The sequence below is a fragment of the Bubalus kerabau genome, chromosome 15, assembly GCF_029407905.1.
Source record: "Bubalus kerabau isolate K-KA32 ecotype Philippines breed swamp buffalo chromosome 15, PCC_UOA_SB_1v2, whole genome shotgun sequence".
Classification (NCBI taxonomy): Eukaryota; Metazoa; Chordata; class Mammalia; order Artiodactyla; family Bovidae; genus Bubalus; species Bubalus kerabau.
Genome location: NC_073638.1, coordinates 35,571,169 through 35,593,742, shown reverse-complemented (window position 1 = coordinate 35,593,742; position 22,574 = coordinate 35,571,169). Strand labels below are relative to the sequence as shown.

Here is a 22,574-nt window from a genome sequence, read left to right as displayed (position 1 = left end):
GTCTGAAACCCAGGGAACAAAACGTTTTCAGAGCCAACAATGAGCAGGAGAGGCTCTGAACTATTTGATAGATCACTAGTACTAAAATAACAATAACCATTCATTGAAACCATCTTCTGCCTCCTGCAATGGGTGTGCAGATGACCAGAGTAAGATGTGGGAGAAAAGCAGAGAGGAAGAGAGAAAAATCGTCTTTCCTCCCTGCACTGCACACGAAAGGGCACAGAGCTCAGGGTGGAGGTCTGCCTCCATTGTCTTCCAGCTCTGGGACTGTGGTAAGCTTCTTCAGCTCCCTGATCCTCATTCTCCTAATCTATAAAACGAAGCTAATCATACTAACCCCCCAGGCTCCCCACAAGCATCAAATGAGGTAATGTGGATAATAGTAGTTCTCAGTCACAAAAGGTTTTAGAGGAATAAGGCGATACCACAGCATGCAATGAAGCAAAGGAGGATCCAGGATCTTCAACCCACAGCAACTCTGGAGACACTGGGGATAGCGACAGTGGTTAAGAAAGCAGGATACCCTGCTTTGTTTTGTTTTTCTGAGACCCTGTTGCAGAAATACAGTCGTGACAGGAAAAGAGAGGTCTAAATACTTAAGCAAGGATGAGGGACTCAAAAGCTCTGACACAAATGAAAGCACCTGTGATGGGATATTATTCTTGCTTAAAGAATTGATAACTTTGTTAATATGAGTCTGAAACACTCAACTTCTTTACTTCTTCCTCCTCCCAGTCCCAACAAAAACAACTGCTTCTGTGAAGCCATTTCTGGGAACACAATGCATCTTAGGGGCTTTCCAGGTGGCGCAATGGTAAAGAAGCCACCTACCAAAGCAGGAGATGCAGGTTCAATCCCTAGGTCAGGAAGATCCCCTGGAGAGAAATGGCAACCCACTCTAGTATTCTTACCTGGAAAATCCCATGGACAGAGGAGCCTGGCAGGCTGCAGCCCATGGGCTAACAAACGATTCAGTGACTAAACAACAACAACATTTCCTAGGATGGCACTGCTGCACTAAAGGAGAGGGACAGTACCTTAAAGGAATACTTGCGACTTATGCGATCCTCAGGGGCCACCGGTGAGATCACGTAGCTGGGCAGAGGGATGCTCCCAAGGACCACTTCTTCTCGGCTGTCTTTGAAGGGAAGAGCACATCAGGATAACCTCTTGTGGCACCCTCCTTAGGATGGTCCATCCCACAGCCCTAGTTCAGTGCTTCTTATCTCTCCCAGGATGACTGCGATCATGGGTGATCCATTCAGGTGCTCTGGGGACCACTGTGCTAGTGCTGGGACTACACGGGTGAGTCAGGCAGTGCCCTCTCCCTGAGGATGGGGGCACACAGGTAAACACGCTCAGTCCCACCTGCTAACTCCTGAAATACAGCGCATACCACGCACTGTGGGAAAAGAGCCCGGAGCGGCACACAGCCTGGGGAAGGGAAGAAGGCTTCGGAAGGTGCTATTTAAAGTTCTGTGAAGGGTGGGGAAGAGTTAGAGCAGGTGGGAAATATCATATTTTCTACATCTATTCTCTTCCTCCCCCAAACCATCTCTGTTACCACAGGTAACTTCCTAATGACAAGCTGGTCCCTCTGCTCTCCCACACAAGGTATTTGCTGACTGTTCACTGGATACAGAAGGAAACCTGACTTCCTCTGTCTGGAGTCACAGCCCTTTTGCATTTTGGCCCTTAGCCATCTCCTGAGCCTTATCCCCTAGTGTGTGCTGCATGCAAGACTCGCTCTAGCCTTGAAGGCCTATCATTCCACCTTCCTCTGCTTCTAGAACTTAAGTCAAACTGCTTCTTCTGCATGAATGCCCATCTTCCCCCAAACATGGGCAAAGCTCTACCCATCCTAAAAAGCTCAACTCATACCCTATCTCTTCTAAGGAGCCTGCCCAAGTTATCTACGATGGAGTTAACTTCTCGCTTCCCTTGCACTGCCTAAGCACTTTGGATGCCTTCCAAAGCACCTGTCACAGCCTAGTCTTGTCTTATAATTAGGCTATCTCTTCCTCCATATTTTGAGCCTTACTTTCTTTTCACCTTTGCACAGCCCCTAACTCTATGTACTGGGGCTTCACAAATATTCATATGACAAATTTTATTCAATTTTATTTATTCCATCCAATAACAGGGGATAAATCCAGATAATAGGTTACAATATACAACGCTTCACCTATACTTCTCTTCCCTCCAGATTGCATCAAAGGTGTGCCTATGCCCCACGTGGGGCAGAAGCTGGAAAAACTCCAGATCTTGAGACCCTAAGTAGAAGGCAAACCAGATTCTATTATTTTTAACTCGACAAATGGCACATCCAATGCTGGGACTGATAAAAATGAAGTCACCAGCCATCCACATATGTAAAAGTGAACACTTTGGCAGGTTAACAGGTTATTAATTAGCTCGGACCACTGGTCCAAACACTGGATTTGAGAAGACCAACTTTTATATCACCTCGCCACCCTCTCGGGCACAAAGAGCCCTTGGTGGCCTGAACCTCAGCTCACCTTTATAGTAAAACAAGCAATAATCAGCAAGCACAAACCACCTCCTTTTCCACAGCCTCATCCCAGAACTGTCCTGCAAAACAAAGAAAACTAATCAGAGCAATATCTGAGCATACTGCTCCCCCTCCTTAGTTATGTACAACCTGATTCTGGAACCAAGATTTGCCCATATTCACGCTTTCTTTCCATCAATTAATAAATTTTTATTGCATAGCCTTTCTTTGAATAGGACATTAAAATTTAAATCCAATGATGGTTTATCCCCAGGAAGTTCTGTTTCCTGCAAACAGTCTAATATATCATAAGCATCCTACTTTTAGAAAGGAAGACAAGAATTCAAAAACAGTTCTTCCAGTAAGAAATCAGCTTTTAACAAAAAGTTATTTATTCCTTCATTCATTCATTCAATATGCTATAAAATATCTTCATTTGTACTGATTAGAAAATTGATTTAGCATAGCACAGGGAACTCTACTCAATACTCTGTAATGGCCTATATGGGAAAAATATTTAAAACAAAAGAGTGGATATATATATATATGTATAACTGATTCACTTTGCTGTACACCTGAAACTAACACATTATAAATCAACTGTACTCCAATAAAAATCAAAAAAAGAAAGAAAATTGATTTACATAGTATGCAACAAAGAATTTGAGTCAGCTTATTAATCAGTGAGGCAAAATTCTCATTTGACTAAGTTATCTACCATAAGGGACTGGTTATGCTGTGTTTTCCTTCCGTTCAACAGAAAAAGACCTGGATTTTCTTGAACTAAACTATCTCGTAACAAGACTCTGCCTCTACTCATCTAAAATGTAAATCATTCCATTTATTAAAAAAAAATTTAGGTGACTATGAAAATTTTTTAAATATGGCTAGGGTCAGACTTTATTTTTTGGGGCTCCAAAATCACTGCAGATGGTGACTGCAGCCATGAAATTAAAAGATGATTGCTCCTTGGAAGGAAAGTTATGACCAACCTAGATAGCATATTCAAAAGCAGAGACATTATTTTGCCAACAAAGGTCCATCTAGTCAAGGCTATGGTTTTTCCTGTGGTCATGTATGGATGTGAGAGTTGGACTGTGAAGAAAGCTGAGCGCTGAAGAATTGATGCTTTTGAACTGTGGTGTTGGAGAAGACTCTTGAGAGTCCCTTGGACTGCAAGGAGATCCAACCAGTCCATCCTAAAGGAGATCAGCCCTGGGTGTTCTTTGGAAGGACTGATGCTAAAAGTGGAAACTCCAGTACTTTGGCCACCTCATGTGAAGAGTTGACTCATTGGAAAAGACTCTGATGCTGGGAGGGATTGGGGGCAGGAGGAGAAGGGGACGACAGAGGATGAGATGGCTGGATGGCATCACCGACTCGATGGACGTGAGTTTGGGTGAACTCCGGGAGTTGGTGATAGACAGGGCGGCCTGGCGTGCTGCAATTCATGGGGTCGCAAAGAGGAGGACACGACTGAGTGACTGAAGTGAGTGAGTGAGTGAGGGTAGGAAAATAGTAGTTTTAGGGTCACTTTTCTCCGAAACCTAGGAAAATTCCAGAGCCGCTTTTAGCTATTCAAATTGTCTTCCTTCTGCAAAACTTTTTGACAGGCTTAAATTTAAAAAAATTTTTATCCATCCTCCATTTACTTAAGTGTTAAAAACTTGCTAAGCTCCTGTATTTCTTGGTTTTATCTTCTGCATTAACTAGGTGACCTCTAAAGTCTTGGCATACGATATTTGCTTTGTTTGAAAAGCTCTTCTCCATCTTTATATATCTGCTTCAAATGTCACTTCCTCCAGGAAGCCTCTCAGGACTGCCACAAGGACAGTGACACTTTCTCTACTGGGTGTCCAGAGCATCTACACAGACCTTACAGCTACAGCACAGCCCCGGGCCCAGGGGCCTGGGCAAGGGCGTGTCTGCTGGGGAGAAGGATTATCTATATCCCTTCCATCTCACCCCACATTTCAAGGAGCCTTTTGTTTAACGGGGACAGGGATGCAAATGGAAAAAGTCAGAGGGTGACCCAGGTAAGAAAAGAGAATGAGAACAGAGCTGTGAGGGAAGAAGGTCTCATTAAAAGAGAATGGTGCCCAGGGGAGTATTGGTCAGAAGAGGCTGGGGAGCTGTGGGAGCTGCCACGGGGAACAGAACTAGGGGAGGGAGATTTCAAGGGGACATTTAGGAATTTCTTCTGTGTGTTGTACAAGTTAACGCCCACCTCTGTCTTCCCATAAAGCCTTGAGTAAAAATAAACATCACTGCTCTCAGAATTTGTGTTTATCTGGACAATATGCTATGCGGGAGTCTGTGCTGGGTGATGACATGACACATGAGAGGTGTCCCCTGCAGACTACGACAGGAGGTCCTCAAGTGCAGGAACCACACGTTACTCATCCCTTTGTCGCTGCAGTGAGAACACTTAGAACATGGCAGGCATCTGGTGGGTGAGTGGGGGAATGGATGGATGGATGGATGGCAAGAAGGGAAGGAAGAAGACAGAAGGAACATGTTCTCTGACCCTAGGACCTCACAGCCTATCCAAGGCCAGAGGACCAGAGGCAGAATAACTGGTGGTAAAGACAGAGGTGAAGGATGGACCGTCGGGGGACACAGAGCTGACAGGGTTTCTGGACTGAACAGACATGGGAGCAGGAGAAGCTGGTGATGGTGCTGAGGTTCCTAAACCAAGTGCCTGGGAGAAGGATGGCACCACCACGACCCAGGAAAAGCCGGCTGGGGGGAAAGACAGGTAGGGGCTGAGGAGACAGTGAGTTGAGTTTGGCTGATTTGAAATCTGAGGTGTTAGGAAGCTAGATATGTGTGCAAGACAGGAGAAAAGGAAAACATGGGATTTTTCAGGCAAATGATAACAAAGGCTCTTTAACATGAGGAAGGCAAGTGCTGGCAGAGGATTATGGCAATAAAGCTGGATGCAGGCTGATCCACCCACACTCGGGTCCGAGTCCCAGGACAGCCAGTAGTACCAAGAACCAAAGCGGTTAAGTGGGTTTGGGGAAGGAAACTGCACCATTGAGTAGACGGTCCACTTACAAACAGGAAGAGCAAATCACTTAGCACGATCGGTAGAATCTGGCCTCGGACAGACTCAGAAACAAAAACCTTATTATGGGCCCATTCCCAGCTCCCAGGGGTCAGGGGAAGGAAGGAAATCAGCAAGAACTACCTCCCTGCCACCCTCCCTCCTCAGTCTCCTCACCTGCTTGTGCAGCCAGCCCCTCACCACCACTGGAACATTGGGGTTCCTCCGAATGGCCTGGTCCCTCTTCCCAAAGCTGTGGACTTTATTGCTGGACTTAATGATCTAGGAAAGAGCAGACTTAGTCTCTAGCAGCCGGGATGACTTGGGGAAGCCCCCAAAAGCACATGCATGATAGAAGAGCCATAGGCTCCCTGTGCCTTCATCTGCACGGCACCGTCCTCTGATCAAAAGAACAGCGAGGTGACCAAGAAGGGTGGGTGCACGGCCATAGCATCCTAATTAAAAGGGGAGTCCAAGAGCTAGCAAGCTTCCTGTCTGGGTCACAGAGAAAACAAAGGTAAAGGGATTTTTCCATCAACTTTTACCAGCAGCTGCTGGCCCCAGTATGTCCTGTGGCTTTCTGAAGCAATGCTACTTTTTGGTGACAGTATTTACAAATTTCCAGATATTTACCCCCTTTCTGGTGCTCTCCCCTTCTCCACAATGCTGCTTCTCTTCCCTGATCCTCAGTCAGTGCTTCCACAGCGTGGGCACAGACACCTCTGGGACCTCTGTCACAAATTTTACCATGCAGGCTCCAAGACACATGTGAACAGAGGTGTGGCCGTCCCAAGACACGCCAGGAAAATGAAGAATACGGCCAGGGCCCTAGATGTCAGTCCTGGTTCTGTCAGCAAGCACCTCTTTTCTTGGACACATGTGATAACCCCAACTGGCCTCAATTTCCTGATCTCTCATTTGGGGAGGATACTTATTATGTGTCTCCTTCACAAAACTACGGTGGGACTGCTGTATTTACAATGGATAACCAACAGGGACCTATTGTCTAGCACATGGAACTCTGCTCAATGTTACGTGGCACCCTGGATGGGAGTGCGGTTGTGGGGAGAATGGATACATGCATATGTGTGACTGAATCCCTTCACTGTTGACCTGAAACTATCACAACACTATAATCAGCTAAACCCCAATACAAAATAAAGAGTTAAAAAACAAAAAAACACTATGGTGAAGGTCAAATGCGTTTTTGGCTACAAAAGGACTTGGCAAACTACAGAAGAGGGGAAGGCAAGGGCGAGTGGCCAAGAGCTCACCTTGGGGCCAGGCTTGGCCTCCACGGTGGAAGTGGTCCCCGCCGTGGACGTTTCACTGACCATGCTGGACGGTCTTTGGTTTCTCTCTTGCTTCGACATATGTGGATTTGGCCTGTGGACAGACAGAAGAGAATCCAGTGAGTAAGTAGCCAGGCTGCAATGAGAAGTGGAGTCTGAGTTTAGTTCAGGTTAGAAATGGTTAATGGACCTTAAACAACCCAGGACAGATCTTCTGGACACCACTTAACTCCAGGCTGCGGTCAGAGGGTCACAATGTCCAGCCTACACATGCGCTTCAGGGAATCAAGAGCATGGACAGGTGGGCAGGCTCCACAGCCTGACACCCCAAGGGGCCAAATCACTGCTGCCTGCTGTCCCAAGGCCCCCTCATTTATCCTCTTACTTGGGTGACTGCGTGCCCCATCAGATGGGCACACATGGTTAAACCACCACTCTTCACAGCAAGAGCAATCCACACTCGTTACACACATACACACACCTCCATTTCCCTGGCTCCCAAAAAGAGCTGCTTATAATTAGTAACAAGAAATCACTCGCACACACACCCACACCCCCAGATACACAGAGAGAATCACTTACATAAATGCCAGTGGGGCTTGCCTCCCAAAATAGACTTCTCAACAAAGAGTCCTGTTCTAGGGAACACTCCATTAGCCCCAAAATAGAGCCATTGGAGATATTAACCCCTTGTGCCATGTCTGGAGAGCAGGAAGAAATGAGGGACGCCTGGGTCCCCGGTGCAGATGCCCTCAATATGTCCCCATCAGCATCCAGCGGCATCATGCTTCCCACCAAGAGGACCAGTTACGCTTCCCACTTGCCCTGGGAAGGCTGGTACCCTGGGAGCATCATGCATAATGCATAAGAGATATCGTAGAGAACCCTTCTCACCTGCCTCTACAGAGCCCCAGCATTTGAAAGACTCTTTCAAAGCAGCAGCAGCAGCAGCAAATGATTCCACACAATCCAGTCCCTATCCTTGAGCAGCTCAATGCTTGATTCCCAGGCTCTGCTAACTCCAGGATCTGTAAGCCTTCCTCAAAGTGTAAGTGCCAGCATTCTTTGGCTGGGTGCCTGCTGCTCCGATGGGTGACAGGATCCAGACAGCTGCAGTAAACTGAGGCCTTTTGCCAGAGAAGTGGAGAAACTGATTTGGAGGCCTGGGCCAGGGCCCTGAGGAGATAGAGCTGGAGGATCCAGATGAGGCACAGCCGAGGAAGACGTGTTCTGGAAGTCCGCTCACCAGGCTCACTTTTACAGAGGTGCCAGGAGGGAAAATCCCAGTTTCCACTTTGGAGCTACGCTGCTTCCTTCAAAACCACTGTTATTCAAAGGACAGTGATCCTTCCCACACCCCAAGACAGAGCCACAACACCCTGCACCGTCAGGAAGTCCTTCGCAGAAACAGCCGTGACCACCGTGCTGTCTGAGCTGTCCTAGCAGCAGGACCACCGTGGCAGGCACCAGCTTTCCAAGGGGCTGGGCCAGGCTGGATGCTTGGCAGCTAGAGGTGCGAGTCCCACCAGGCAGAAAGATCACTGGCTCCTTATCAGCTCAGGCACTCACTCCGGATTCCCCGCCCCCGGCCTCCATCCCAGCCAGACTTTTGTCACTGCTCCCCACTCAGAGAATGTCGCCACACTTAGAGCCCGCACACTGCTGGCAGAGGCTGTGTGCAGCAGAGAGATAACAGCCAACCGGGGGTGGGAAGGGGCTCTGAGAGACTGCCTTGTCCAGCCCCTGCCTCCAGGCAGAACTATGCCCGAGACGTCTTCCTGGAACCTGGTCTTGCCTGACTTTTCAAATTCCCAGAGGTTGAGACAAGGAAAGCGAAGAGTTCTCGGCTCATCTCAGTTATGGCAGCTACATCTCTAAGCCCAAATTCAGGACACACAGTCCAACAATAAGAAAGGTTTGTTTGGGGTTTTATCAAGTTTAATTGTCTCCCATTTAAGACACTGATATGAGGGTTATTACAGAATACTTGAGAAATACAAGAAAAAAGCTAGAAGCAAAGAAAACTGTAACCATAGTCCTGTTATCCAAAGGAAAATCATTCTTAATACTTGGTATATTTACTTTCTTTCCTTTGTCTTTTTTTTGCCACACCACACACATTGCACAATCTCAGTAGCCAGGGACTGAACCTGGACCACAACAGTGAAAGCCCAGAATCCTAAACCAAAAGGATACTAGCAATCTCCCTGGTATATTTACTTTCATTCTTTGTAATATGCTTGGTTTTGGGGGGGGGGGCGGGTTTGGGGGGGTGCTTTTTTGTGTTTTTAGATAATTGTGTATCCTAAGTCACTTCAGTTGTGTCCAACTCTTTGCGACCCTATGGGCTGTAGCCCGCCAGGCTCCTCTGTCTATGGGATTCTCCAGGTAAGAATACTGGAGTAGGTTTCCATGCCCTCCTCCAGGGGATCTCCCTGACCCAGGGATGGAACCCATGTCTCTTATGTCTCCTGCAATGGCAGGTGGGTTCTTTACCACTAGAGCCACCTGGGAAGCCCAGATAACTGTGATCACATAGCTTTACGATTTTCCATGTTGATTTTTAAAACTTGCTGTAATCTACACATTTTTTTCTTTCTTTTAAACTCATCCATGTCATTTTAAAGGACAGCATCACATTCCATCAACTAGATATGCCGCTGCTCCTCAGTGAGACAAAGAACAGACCATCTGGGTTTGTGATGGCCCAGGAATCCAGGACAGGTAGCCACTTTTGCCATTTCTGCACCTTACAATCTTGAGCTCTAACTATAGTCCTCTTCCTGTATTCTAACCCCATGTCTCCTCCCATACTAGCTTCTGGGATGCTGGCTAGCCAGGGAGCTCTCCAGCCAAAAGTGCAGGAAGAAAGAGGACCTTCCTGCAGCCTTAGGTCGGTGAGGAAAGAAGGTATGACCACCACCTAGACAGCCAGGTATGAATAGATTTCAGCTGGAAAAGGACCAGTTGTGGCCCCAACACTGAACATCAGTGAGGGACACTGAGGGGTGGGTGGGCAGGGAGAAACACATGAAGAAAACCCCGCACTCCATGACTATAGAGACCTCTGCTCAGCAACATCCAGAGAAAGCAGATTATTAGGAGACAGGACTAAAATCCAAACTAAATCCACCCCAGGGAGGGGACCGTGTTGTCTCTATAAACAGGGAGCATGTCTTCACAGGACTCCCCACTCACACAAAAGAGTCAACCATTACCTGGCAGTTCCTGACCTGGCTCTTTGAAAGAACAAGGTGCACACAGCTACCCATTTGGCCAAGTAACAAGACCTGCATTCAGGGGATGTTCCTCTGAATCTCTTCAGAGTGTCCAATGGTCTCTTAGGTCCTCTGTCTGTGTGTATGTGTGTGTGCTAAGTCACTTTAGTTGTGTCTGACTCTTTGCAACCTATTGACTGTAGCCCTCCAGGCTCCTCTATCCATGGGCTTCTCCAGGCAAGAATACTGGAGTGGGTTGCCATGCCTTCCTCCAGGGGATCTTCCCGACCCAGGGATTGAATCCACATCTCGTGTGTCTCTGGCATCAGCAGGTGGGTTTTATACCACTAGTGCCATCTAGGAAGCCCCTTAGATCCTCCAAGGTTGACTAGACTTACGACTTTCGGAAATCACTAGAAGTGATCTGGAATTTCAACTAATAAAAAAAAAAACCAAACAGTGGTCATGCTTGAGACACTACTTGATATTCAAAAATGAGGATATGATAAAAGACTCAAAAACATACTTCTTGCATGCCTGAAAAGCTGGCTCCGATGGAAACTTCTAGAGATCTTTTACCACAATAGTCTGAGCAGTGGGAACATCAGTGGTGCATGTGTGTAGCCCATGCACACACAGCTCTGAGACAGCTCTGAGTGGATCCACACTCACTCGGATGTGGGCATTCTGGTTCATCTGCTTCAGCCAGTCGCATCTTACAGGCATGTTCCCCACGTAAAAGTCTGACAGGGCAGACACTAACCTGTCCTCATGTTCTCTGACTGAGTTATGCTCCTGACAGGTTTCATTCAAGCAGGGCCCCCTCACCCAGAGAAGAGCCCGTGCCCCTGAGCAGAGCTTCTGTGAAGGTGGTTCGGGTCCCAGGAGCTTGCCCTGAGGCGCATGAGTCACAAGGATCCCTGGAGAGGAGGAAAAAAAAAAAAAAAAAACTGCACACGCTATGGGAAGGCAGACTCCTAGCGTCATTAAATCAAATCTATTAACTTAAAAGCCTGTTTGCCAGGTTTCCGTGCCATCCCGATTCCCAAAGTGCAGTGGGATGCTCTGAACAAAGACTTCTCTTTCCTTGACTTGGGCTACATGAATGCTGATTATTTTGCTGGAGGGGTGTGGGCTGAAGTTCAAAACAGTGAGCTAGGGTTTTAACTGAACTGCCTCTTCTCTGCAAAGAACAAAAGAAGATAGAACCAGACAGAAATCAGTCTGGAGAAGCCCAGGAGGAAAGTGACTTCATTCGACTCTGAACTTCCTCAGCGATTCGTCAGGTGAACCTGGGCAGGAAGTTATTTTCTCTGTCCCTCCATTTACCCACCTACGAAAGAGCTGCTTCTGCCTCCTACGTTCCCAGGAGCAAATGTGTATAACATTGACAGATGTAGTTTAAAAAAAAAAAAAAAAGAAGAAGTTATAAATTCAGAAGCCATTTTTTTCCTTTGGGTCTGAGTTTAGGTGAGTTTGGTCGATGGGCTCCTCAGCTGTGTCTCAGTCAACATCATGAACGGGAGCAGATCACAGCAAGACCCCATTGCTGTTGTAATAGGTAGGTTGCCAGGCCAAGTATCACCAACCCTTAGGGACAGGTGCACAAAGTCAAGCAAGTCCTGTCCAGCACCTGCTGTGTCAGGCCCTTTGCTGGCATTATCTCACTTCCCCCTGCAAAGCCAGTTTTACCTTTTCCATTTTGTCAAAGAGGAAACTGAGGCTTGGAGAGATTAATGACCAGCTCGAGAGAGTAGCTGGATTCCAGAACCTGGACTCTGTCACAGAGATACCACCTGGCAAGTTCCAAGGTTTGGCAGAAATAGGCCTCTGCTCTTCTCAGCCCCAAGACCTATCCCCAATCCAAGAAGACCCTGGGATGGTGGAAAAACCATAAGCCAAGAATAACAGGATCTCAACCATCCTCTGCAGCTTACTGACTCCTCCATGAGTCACACTGCTACTCTGGGCCTCAGTTTCCATTTCTGCAAAATGAGAAAAGAATTCTCATCTCAGAACGTGGTTCTGTGGACAGAAATGATGCTTTGAAAACCATGAAGCATTACATTCAATGAAAAGCACTGTTTGTGACTATTATCAGTGGAGATTCCAGAACATAAATCTCAGGTACACTTTATTATTTCCAAGGCACTCTCTCTTCAGAAGCTCAAGGTACCAAACAATTAACTTCTCAACAGGAATCATTTCCTACAAACAGACTTTTAAACATCTTATCTGGGGCTTCTCTAATGTGTAATGACCCTGTGACTAGGAGGTTGCCCTCCCATTCTTTGCCCAGAAGAAAGATAACATCAAGAGTCTTCAAGGCTATGATAGAAGGTTAGGAAACTATGGGGAATCAGGAATCTCTTACTAGGAAGACATCATTAGATGACATCTGTGCCCCATTAATTCCTAGAGAAACCGGCAACCCAATTCATGCTTTATCTGCAAGGATTCTACATGGAGAACTCAGACAAAATTACTGGGTGCATGAGAAGAGGCACATTCACAAACAACCAGCACAACCAGCACTTTTTATGGCACTCACACCCACCACCTAAGGGGTTTGGGGAAAGCAATACAGAATGAAAAGCAGGAATAAAACAAAGTTCTTGTCCGAAACAGGCCGACACCTCCACACTCCCTCTTCCAAGAAAAAGAGACACTCAGACAGACTGCCAACGCTCCCTGTACACTCCCAACACCTTGGGGGAGGCTGTCTGACAGAGGTTTTCATTCAGCAACTGTGGCCTCATTACTCAACTAAGGCTTTCTGCATTCCTTCCCCGTCCTCCCCAGCTCCTCTCTGGAACACAAGCTCTAGTTCCTCTCCCTACTCTGCATCACTCTGGGAGCCGGAAACCAGCCCACACAGCACCTGGCACCCCTCACCTGGCACAGAAACAACCCAGTGAGCCTCGAAGGCTGCTCTCTCCTGCCTCCAAGCCCAGAGCCCACTCTGCCATGTGAGCCTGGTCCAGTCTTCCGCTGTCCAGGCTCCACGTCTCTGTCTACAAGTGAGAACCAGACTTCGACCTCTGTTTGCCATTTCAGAGATGCAACAATTCTAACCCCAGCCTTTGGTAAGCCCTCTTCTAGCGTATCTCCTCCTCCTGGATTACCAGGCAGTCACTTTACTCACTAAAAAATAGCCTTTTCTGATGGAGATCTGGGTACCTCCAAGGCTAGGAGGAGGTAAAAGAGGAGGACAAGGAGGGAAGTCACAGAAAGACAAAAATCACTGTGCAGGCAGCAGCTCCCCTTCCACACTCAGCGAAGCCACCACCGCAGCATCTCCCTCAGCACAGACAGCCACTGAATTTCCGGTGCCAGTGCCTTCCGAAACAGCAGCATCAAGAGCCAAGCCAACACCCAGATGCCCGAATGAGCTAAGGACACCATCATCACCTCTCCCCTTACCTGTGCTTGTCACCAACACCGTCTCCTAGACCAGGAAGGAAAACTGAACAGTCAAGTTTCTGCTTCTGGCTTGCCAGGTGTTCCCATTTTTCCTCATTTTTCTGCTGCCATGGCAACAAAATGCAACAGGCACAGCTAGTTCAAGACTGCCTGTCTGGAGAGACAAGGTGCTGGCTATATCAGCTGCAGACAGCAACACAGCAGCCTCGCAGCCCAGGGCTCAGCAGATGAGCAATAGGACAGACTCCTTGTTCGAGCTCAGAGTTGTAGGACGCCCTCTCTGCCATCCTGGGCTCTCAATCTCTCACTGCAAGCTTTCACCAACTTGAAACTGCAGAAGAACGAGAAACAGCCATCTCTGGCAGCAGGAGATACCCCAACCCTAGGCATAATCAGCAAATGCCTTGGAGAGTCTTGCCCTGCCACCTGCAAAATGAACCCCCAAAGAGGTCAAAGGTCAGGAAGAGAAGATGTACCTTTAGCAAGGCAGTATCTTTTAAAGTCATATCCTCCAAACACCACTCATGAAATTCTAGGCAATTCCAACTGTTATTTTTTTCCAACACAGTCCAACGAGAAAACGAAGGGCTGCTCAAATCCCAGTGGAAGGACCAAGCTAAACTTACTCAGATGCCCAGAACGACAGGCCAGGCAACGGTCCTCTTCCTAGGTTAGGAAACTCTGAGGCGATCTTAGGGGCCTTACAGCTGGCTTCTGAGCACAGCAGCAGGCTTCTGAACTTCCAGAACACATACTCACTCAAGCAGGCCCCACCTCAACATCAAATGCTTGACAGAGCCTGGAATCAGTGTATACAGCCTGCTGTCAGTCAGCTGCCAGCGTCATGGCTCCGGAATGCTTCTCTCCTCTTCCCTAAGAGCTGCAGAGGCGTCTGTCAGCGGCTTCCTGGGCTTCCCAGCACCAAAGAGAGAATACTCCTGTGCACAGCGCCAGCCACCAAAACCACAGCTGGGAGTTCTCTGCGCCCAGGCTTCCGCCATAGTGTATGAGGGCCCTCGGATGTGGCCCTCTAAGCCACAAGCTCCCAAGAAAATCACCAAAACTCAGGAAAGAGGCCTTCAGAGGAGACCAATTGATCCAGTCATTGGAAATGAGCCCTGTAAACAGGCTTGAGAATGCTTTCTGGAGAAGAGACTTTGAGGGGAAGCTGGTGCCTTTCAAGCAAGCATGAAGCTATTAGATCAAATTTCATTACTGCAAATACAATTACAATTAAAACCTCTAAGTAGCAGTAGCCTACTTAGCCAGCACATTAATGTCTAAGCACAGCCAAGGAAGGGAAATGTCTCTCGAAGACCACTGAAATGAGAGGCAGTATGTATAGCAGTCAGAGGCATAGCATCTGGGGCTAGACTGCCTGGATTCAAATCCTAACTCCGCCACTTATTAACTGTGCAACTTCTGGCAAGACTCAACCTCTCTGTGCCTCAGTATCCATGATAATGATGGTATCTTCCTCAAAGGACTGTTGTGGAAATAAATACATGGAAAGCACCTAGAAAAGTACCTGATAATAAATCAAAGGGGCTCTAGGCATTACCTATAAAATGAATAGTAATATTATTCATGGAAAAAGTCAACTCTTATCCTAAGAAGCAGATGACTTCATTTAGTGTTAAAAATGAGATTCCAGATGTTGAAACAAGAGATGATAGAAAATCACCTCCCTTGAAAATTATGGACTAAGAGAAAATTTGCCTGCCTTTAACTTTTACTCATTGATACAATGCTTGCCTTCGGCAGCCACACAATAGGCATACCCCACTTCCTCCTGCCAGCCCTTCTTGAAGACTTCCAGTATATCCTCCTTCATCTTCTCTCCTACAGAATAAACACAGGACAGGGTTTCCAGACCCCTTACCATAATGGTCCCTCTCCTCAGGGGAATCTCAGTTGCTCAACATCCCTCTTGATATTTAGTACCCAAATCAAAGTGTTTGGGGCTTAGCATATCCTTGGGGATCCATAAACTTGGAATGAATTAATGAAGTAGCCCACAAATATGATGATAAACGAGAACTACTCTCCCCCTTTCTCTACACATTATATTTTTATTAATACAGCCTGGGCTTATATTAGCTCTTCCAAGAGATATTTCCTATTTGCTTGGGTGTGCAGAAGTCTCCCTTGGGGGTCAGGCTGCAGGACCTGTTGACTGATACCCACGTTCCTTGAGGGTTCTGACAAAGAACTAGGTAGCATAACAGAAGAGGTAAAATGAGAAAACAAATACTCTAGTCATGTAACAAAAGAAGCTCTTCAGCGCCAATCTCAAAAAGTCCCACTTCTCTTAATAATATATCAGCTCTGTGGATTATTAAGTGTAGTCATTAGTGCTGACCAACAAGTATTTCTGATTCTATTCCCAGATGCCTGGTAGAAAGCACTTCCCTGCCTCTTTGGCATGAGGAGTGGTCACGTGACTTGCAGCCAATGAAATGTGAGTGAACTTTGGTGTGAGAAGTGGTCATTTGACTTGTTGTAGCCAATGAAATGTGAGTGAATGTGCTGGGGCACAGTTTGCCAAGTTTCCTTTTTCTTGCATTTGGCAATCATGGGAGCACAGAGATGCAGGTCCTTCAGTAAAGGTGACAGAGCTGAACCCCTCAGGTGACCTGTGATGGACATGGAGTGAAAGTGAGAAATAAACTTTAAATGCTCTAAGTCACTGAGATATTGTTTGTTGTTGCTGTTACCACAGCAGAGCCTAGGCCATCCTGACTGATTCTGTATTACTAATGCAGAAACTAGAACACTCAGAGTTCACGTCCTCTGGATCTGCCAGATCATAGTTTTCATTTTATTTCTCTTCTCCAAGTTTCTAATCTGTAAGATGGAAAACAATCTTTTGGTGGGCATGTGCCTGGTACACCAAACAGCTCCGGTAAGCCCCACCTGCCAGTGGTCGGGAAGATGGGTTATCTGTTCACATCAGTAATGCTTTAAAGGAAGTCACCATGGAGAATTTTTTTCTTCCTACAGGAGAGAGGATCCCAAGATTACCTGACTAAAATCCAAGATTACCTAAGATTGCCACCGTAGCCCAAAGAATGATGGGTTATCTGAAGGAGACTTAAGGATGAACAGAAGAATCTGGGAGTGATTTAGGGGAGATGGGAACAGCAAGTTATCTAAGTCAGTGGTTCTCAAGCATTTACCAAAATCAGAATCACCTGCAGGCTTGTTAAAACATAGTTTACAGGGATACCACCTCCAAAACCTCTGATTCAGTAGATGTGGAGTAGGGTTTGAGAATCTCCAACAAGTTCCCAGGTGATGCTGGTTCAGATGGCTCTAGAAGGATTCACTCCAAAAAACCAGGGTGGAGGCTCTGATAAGAGAAGTCAATGTGACCTTAACAGATCCTCTTTGGAGAAGGAAAAGAAAAGAGCCAGTTTTTCTTTTTCTACCAATATATTAATCTGAGAGCTGATATAAAAGACACAAACGGTCTCCTTGGTCTTTTTTTATTCCTCTCACCACGTATCACACTACACAACAAAATTAAGCTCCTTCAAGGGAATAAAGCAGAAATTGTATTTGTTAGCACAGTTTTTAAAAGGAATGGTTTCTGTGAAGGGAAATCATGCCTCACTCACCCTCCGGAGCTCCCCCAGGATTTACCTGGAAGTCAAGTCAAGTCTATTTCAGGAGGAAGCAGTTTGGATAATTGGCTGCAATGTCCCTCTCCAACCTTATCTCCTTCACAAACCTCCACTACAAGTCAATCTTCTTGCCAAGGCTGGTCACACTTGACCCTCACACACATGCATGCTTATCTTCTCTTATCTAAATCCTGCCCCTTCCTCCACGTTAGGACCAGACACTTCAAGAAAATCTTCCCTCTCTTTAGTCACCATTACAGACAATCAATCACCAAATCCTGTCAATTTTACCTCCCAAGTAGCTCCAGAATCCACTTGGTGCTCTTCGTTTTTCACTCTAACTCACCTCGTATGGAGTTCCCATGCTCTCCCCTCTTGGTCTTTGAATAACCTTGACTGGACAGATCTCAAAGGCCTTCCACGATCCCCAAGGCCTAAGCCAGGTTAGAACCCTCATTTACCAACTTCCACTGAAGCCTGTGTCCCCTCTATCCGGAACACTGATCACATTTGTGACCTCGTGCCGTCGTCTTCCCCGCTCAGTCGTAAGCTCTTCACAGACAGGCCCACATGCGCCCCATGTGCTGCTGTCACTGCGCCGGGCAGCGCCCCGATGCAGGCGCCACCAAGTATCCAGGGAATAAGTGCGGCACTCACCACGTCAGTCCACAGAAACCCTCCCTTCCGCTCAATGCCTAAAGCACATTCTGTTTGCTTCAAGGAAATGTCTGACCATAGAGTTGTACCCATCATCTGAGATAAGCAAGCACCCTTTATGACATCCAGGAAATGAGATCTAGAGGGAAAAACTGACCCTTCAAAAGAAGGAATGTCTTTTCCTTGGAAACTGGATGGGACTGAGATTAGCTGTGGAGATATTTTGGTAGGATAAAGAGGCCACCTCCTCAGAAGTAGTCAGGGGATAAAGTCTTCTGTTAACAAGGAGGAAAAGGATGTGTGTGACAGAGGTGTTTAGTGATGGAAAATGTGCGTTTCTCCAGAAGCTCTTATTAAGGCTGGTAACTTCTCAAGCTAAGTGTTCTGATGGATTCTACCAGACCTTTAATAACAACAGGCGCCCGAGTCTCTCAGATGCCTAAGGACCAGGGGCTGAACTCAGTGACCTCCCTAAAGCCTCTGACCTTCAGGATTCTATAAACAAACATTCCAAGCTGGAATTCAGAGAATCCACATTCTGACTTTGTCTTTACACAGCAGTTCTTTTTTGATATAGGAGATAAGATAATCTTTACCTTGTACCCACTCTTTCTCTAGTAGTATTAATGCTTTCAAAATTAGACATCCCTCCTACCCGCTACAAGCCCCACAGTCTGGCTGTCATGTCCTGTGGGCCACCAGCACCAAAATAATTGAGCACACAGTTTCTGACTAGGGAAAGGCTTAGACTTGACCAAAGAGGTCAGGCTGGGGTGACATTCTGGCTTTTCTACTGCTAGCCAGGCAATTTGGGGCAAGTGACATGACTTTTTCGGGTCTTAATATCTTTCCCTCTAAAATGATGATGGTGGTCTACCTCTCAGGATTATTGTATTAAATGAGATATGCACAGAAAATCCCCCACACAGAGTAGCATGCAGGGAATGCCAGTATGATTATAATTACAGATTTCTGGTTTTAAACGTTTTGTTGGATAATGATTCTAAGCTGAAAACACTGAGATGAAAACACTGAGATGAAATAATATGTTTAGAATTAGCTTCAAAATAATCCAGGGGTGAGGGGGAGGATATAGACAAAATAAAATCAGCCATGTTTTAGAAACTGTTGAAGATAGATAATGAATATATCAGATGATTTATTATTGTATCTCTCTACTTTTGTATATATTTGAAGTTTTCTACCTTAATTTATAAGTGTAAGTACTACAAGAGCAAAACATTGTAAAAATATAAATACTGATAATATAAGATTACATTTGAACATATCCAAGTGACGAAACAGAAGAAAATTGATTTGAAGGTGAGAAAAAAATACTCTTGGAAATTCCCTCCTGGTCCAGTGGTAAGGACTCTGCATTTTCACTGCTAAGGGCTCTGGTTCAATCCCTGGTCAGGGAACTAAGATCCCAACCTGCCTGCCAATGCAAGAGATATGAGACACACAAGGTCGATCCCTGGGTTGGGAAGATCCGCTGGAGGAGCGGGTGGCAACCCACTCCAGTATTCTTGCCTGGAGAATCCCATGGACAGAGGAGCTTGGCAGGCTACAGTCCACAGGGCTGCACAGCCAGATATGACTGAAGTGACTTAGCACGCACACATGCACACATATATATGCATATATATAGGGAAAAACAAAAAGAAAAACCCTTAAAGCCAATGTCTCTATTAGTTTCTCAGACAGAACTGTTTTCTTCAAACAGAGCTGTCTCTAGTGATCAGAATGAAACACAGACACTTGTACATATTTCTCTGCCTTCATTTTTGGGAGAACACATCCCCATAATGTGTGCATGGGCTGTACTTGACAAGCCCTGGGTGGTAGAACCTGCCTCTGAGCACCCAGAAGCCCTGCTGAAATGGGACTGAGGAGCAAGAAGTTCCTGTGTTAGAAAAGCAAGCACAAAGGACTCAAAATGTTCAGAGACAAAGGGTGCCACCAGCCCTCCTCTCTTCTAAGCCCTGGCTTTGGGCTCCTATGCAAGGCTTCCTCAGAGGCTATACTTACAGTACTTTCAACAACAGGAGAGAGGGTCCTCTCAGAGCATAACTAGTGTGTAAGGTGACACTTGAGGGGAAAGGGAACTTTGAAGAGGCTCTGACAATACTCATCACAGCACACCCCCCTATCATCTCCCCCCTTCCACACCTACCCGCTGAGAGAAGTCTAGAGACTGAAAAACAAAATTCTTGAGTTTCACCTTGAAGCAAACAATCCACTCCAAGCCCCTATGTCTGAGAGAGAAAATAGCCCAACAAGCTTTGTTTTGAGCAAATGCCTTTAAGTTCCCAAGCTGTGCCTGAAAAAGGAGAATACACAAATGTACTTACTCTTCTTCTTGAAGAATAAATTCACTATTTTCTGGAGAAAACTGCCCACTCACAGGATGCCTGAAGGCTGTGGTCTGCTGGTTATGGCTAAAAAGAAGGAGAGAGAGATAATGAATGAGAAGTCATGTGAGTGGGAAGGCTCACAGACACAACAGGTCAGTGATGTCTGAAGACCCCTGCTCCTCGCAGACTCCTCCCAGGGTGAGCCCGCCGGCCTTGCCTTGGAGAGACACTCTGTCAGAACCCAGCTGCATTTAAAAACCAAAAACCTCCAGCTCAGGTGCCAAAGCCCACTAAAGACATACAGGGGTTTCAACTGTAGGCAAGTCTTGCCCCCAAGACAACACTGCATCTTAGAGAGACAGTCCATGAAGTGCTTACTCCTACAGACTGACTCCACTCCTACAAATGGACTCACTCAGCGAAAAGTTACTTTAAGATGGCATGAGCTGAGAACAAGAATGAAGGAAAGCAGACGGCACTTTCAACAGCTTCCGAAACCCACGAAGCAGGGCAAGAATTCTAAGAATTAACACCCACCCAGAAAAATCTATCTTCTTAAAATTCTTCTCCCTACTACAGAATGTCTTCACTTCAGTGATGGGATATAAATGTATGGGCATGTCTCTGCAACATGACCTGTACAATTTCAACACTGTGCAGTTTCTATCACCCTTTTGATGTGAGGAGGGATCAGCTTCCACGCTGAGTTGACAGACACAACCAGAGTGTGTAGGTGTTTTGTGTATTCATAAAGGCTGCCTGCTTCTTTGAAAGAAGAGGGAGTTGGCTTTAGAGGCTGCTGTTCTGCTCCATGAATAAACTAATCTAACCTCCTCTTTTTTTCTTTAAAGAATATGATTTATGTTAAAATGTTTTTCTCAACTGCAAAATCATAGTTATTTTAGACATTTTAGAAACTATAGAAAGAAAAAAAGTCACCTGTGATCTCACTACCCAGACATATACATCTGGGTATTGTCTCTTTCCTAACTTTTCTTTTTTCCTTTAAATCATTTTATTCTTTTTAATGTGATTTTACTGTATTTAGAAATCTGTATCCTGCTTTCTTCACATCCAATTAACACAGAAAATTTCCTATGTAATTAAGATGTCTTCATTTGAAATAGGTGAATAATAGTCTTATTTAAGTGTAAAAATTTTTTCATATAATTGTTCAAAAAATGTTTACTGGCCATCTGTGTGCCAGGTGCTGTCTTAGGTCCTAGAGATACAAAGTGAACAAAAAAGTCCTTACACCGTGATGCTTACATTCTAGAAAGATTTACATTCTTCTAATGCTGGACATTTTAGGTGCTTCCCCTATCCCACTCCCCATTATTAATAGTCAATATATCTTTCCATATATGGGCTTTATCTGCAATTCAAATTATCTCCTTGGGTTAAAGTCCCAGAAATAAAATTACTAAACAAAGGGCACGGTCATTTTTTTAAGGCTCCTAATACAGACAGTTAAAATGCTTTTACTGTCAGAGTCAATATATCATCTTAGTTCGATAGTGTTAAGATATCAGTCCCATCTCCAAATTGAGCCCTGACTCATCCCAGACATAAGTAAGTTTAAATGAGCATAGCATAAAGGTTAAAAAAGAAAAAAAAAAAAAAAACCTCTAAGCCCAAGTCTGTCTTACTGTGCCTGGGGCCATCAGGGCATCCTGCGCTGGGTGTCTGGGTAAGGCTGGCACTGAGGTCTGAGCAGCCAGAATCCTAATGAGCCAGATGTGATCAGGCCAGGCTGCTCCCTGGCCCTGCGACCGAACACTACCCCTGGCACCCTCTCAACCCTCCCAACCGCCACCAGCCTCCAAATTCTCAGCTCCTGGTTCCAGGCAAAGCCCTTGGAATCCCATGACCTCATCTGGCTGGCAGCAAGCGGTTCTTCCCAAAAAAAAGCAGAGTTAAGGCATGAGCATCTAAATAAGGGTGAGAAGCAAGCCCCCTTGACATCTATTTCAGAAATCTTTGTATTGCATTCACGGGCTAGGCTTGATTTATACCAGTTTCTTTTGGTCATCTCCATTCACCCTAAAGAAATCCCTAAACACAAGACATCTGAAAAACACCATGGAATTTGAAAACACAAACACTAACTTAAACCTGCCTCATTTCTTTCTGGAGAAAAAACAGTGTTCTGCTCATAATGGGAATAACAATAATTCCTATTCACTATTACCCCTAAAAGAGTCTTTTCTTACATAACTTAGCTATTAGTACCATCAACTCCTGCTTTATGAATGAGGAAATGGCTCAGAGAAGTTAAGTGACTTGCTCAAGATAACTTTGTCAATAAGCAATAAGACTGGGACATGAATCCAGGTCTTCTATATCTAAATTTGATGCTCTTTGCATAATAACCTGCTGTCCCCTTTCCTCAGAAGTCCGTGGGGCTGGCAGCCTCCTAGGCATGATCAGAAGTCCC

General features: G+C 45.8%; 1 protein-coding gene across 14 annotated transcripts in view; it reads right to left on the bottom strand.

The window, feature by feature from the left end:
• The window catches only part of PLEKHA7 (pleckstrin homology domain containing A7), a 253,670-nt gene that overhangs the window by 70,200 nt on the left and 160,896 nt on the right, over positions 1-22,574 (bottom strand). For all 14 annotated transcript variants that reach the window (XR_008702964.1, XM_055548476.1, XM_055548477.1 and 11 more), the window contains 5 exons: positions 20,135-20,221; positions 6,839-6,950; positions 5,742-5,846; positions 2,523-2,595; positions 1,041-1,141 (listed from right to left, as the gene is read on the bottom strand). Coding sequence is in view for 13 of the 14 variants with exons in the window: in XM_055548476.1 (XP_055404451.1) it covers positions 1,041-1,141; positions 2,523-2,595; positions 5,742-5,846; positions 6,839-6,950; positions 20,135-20,221 (478 nt within the window). In the remaining variant the exon portion in view is untranslated. The remainder of the gene's footprint in view (positions 1-1,040; positions 1,142-2,522; positions 2,596-5,741; positions 5,847-6,838; positions 6,951-20,134; positions 20,222-22,574) is intronic.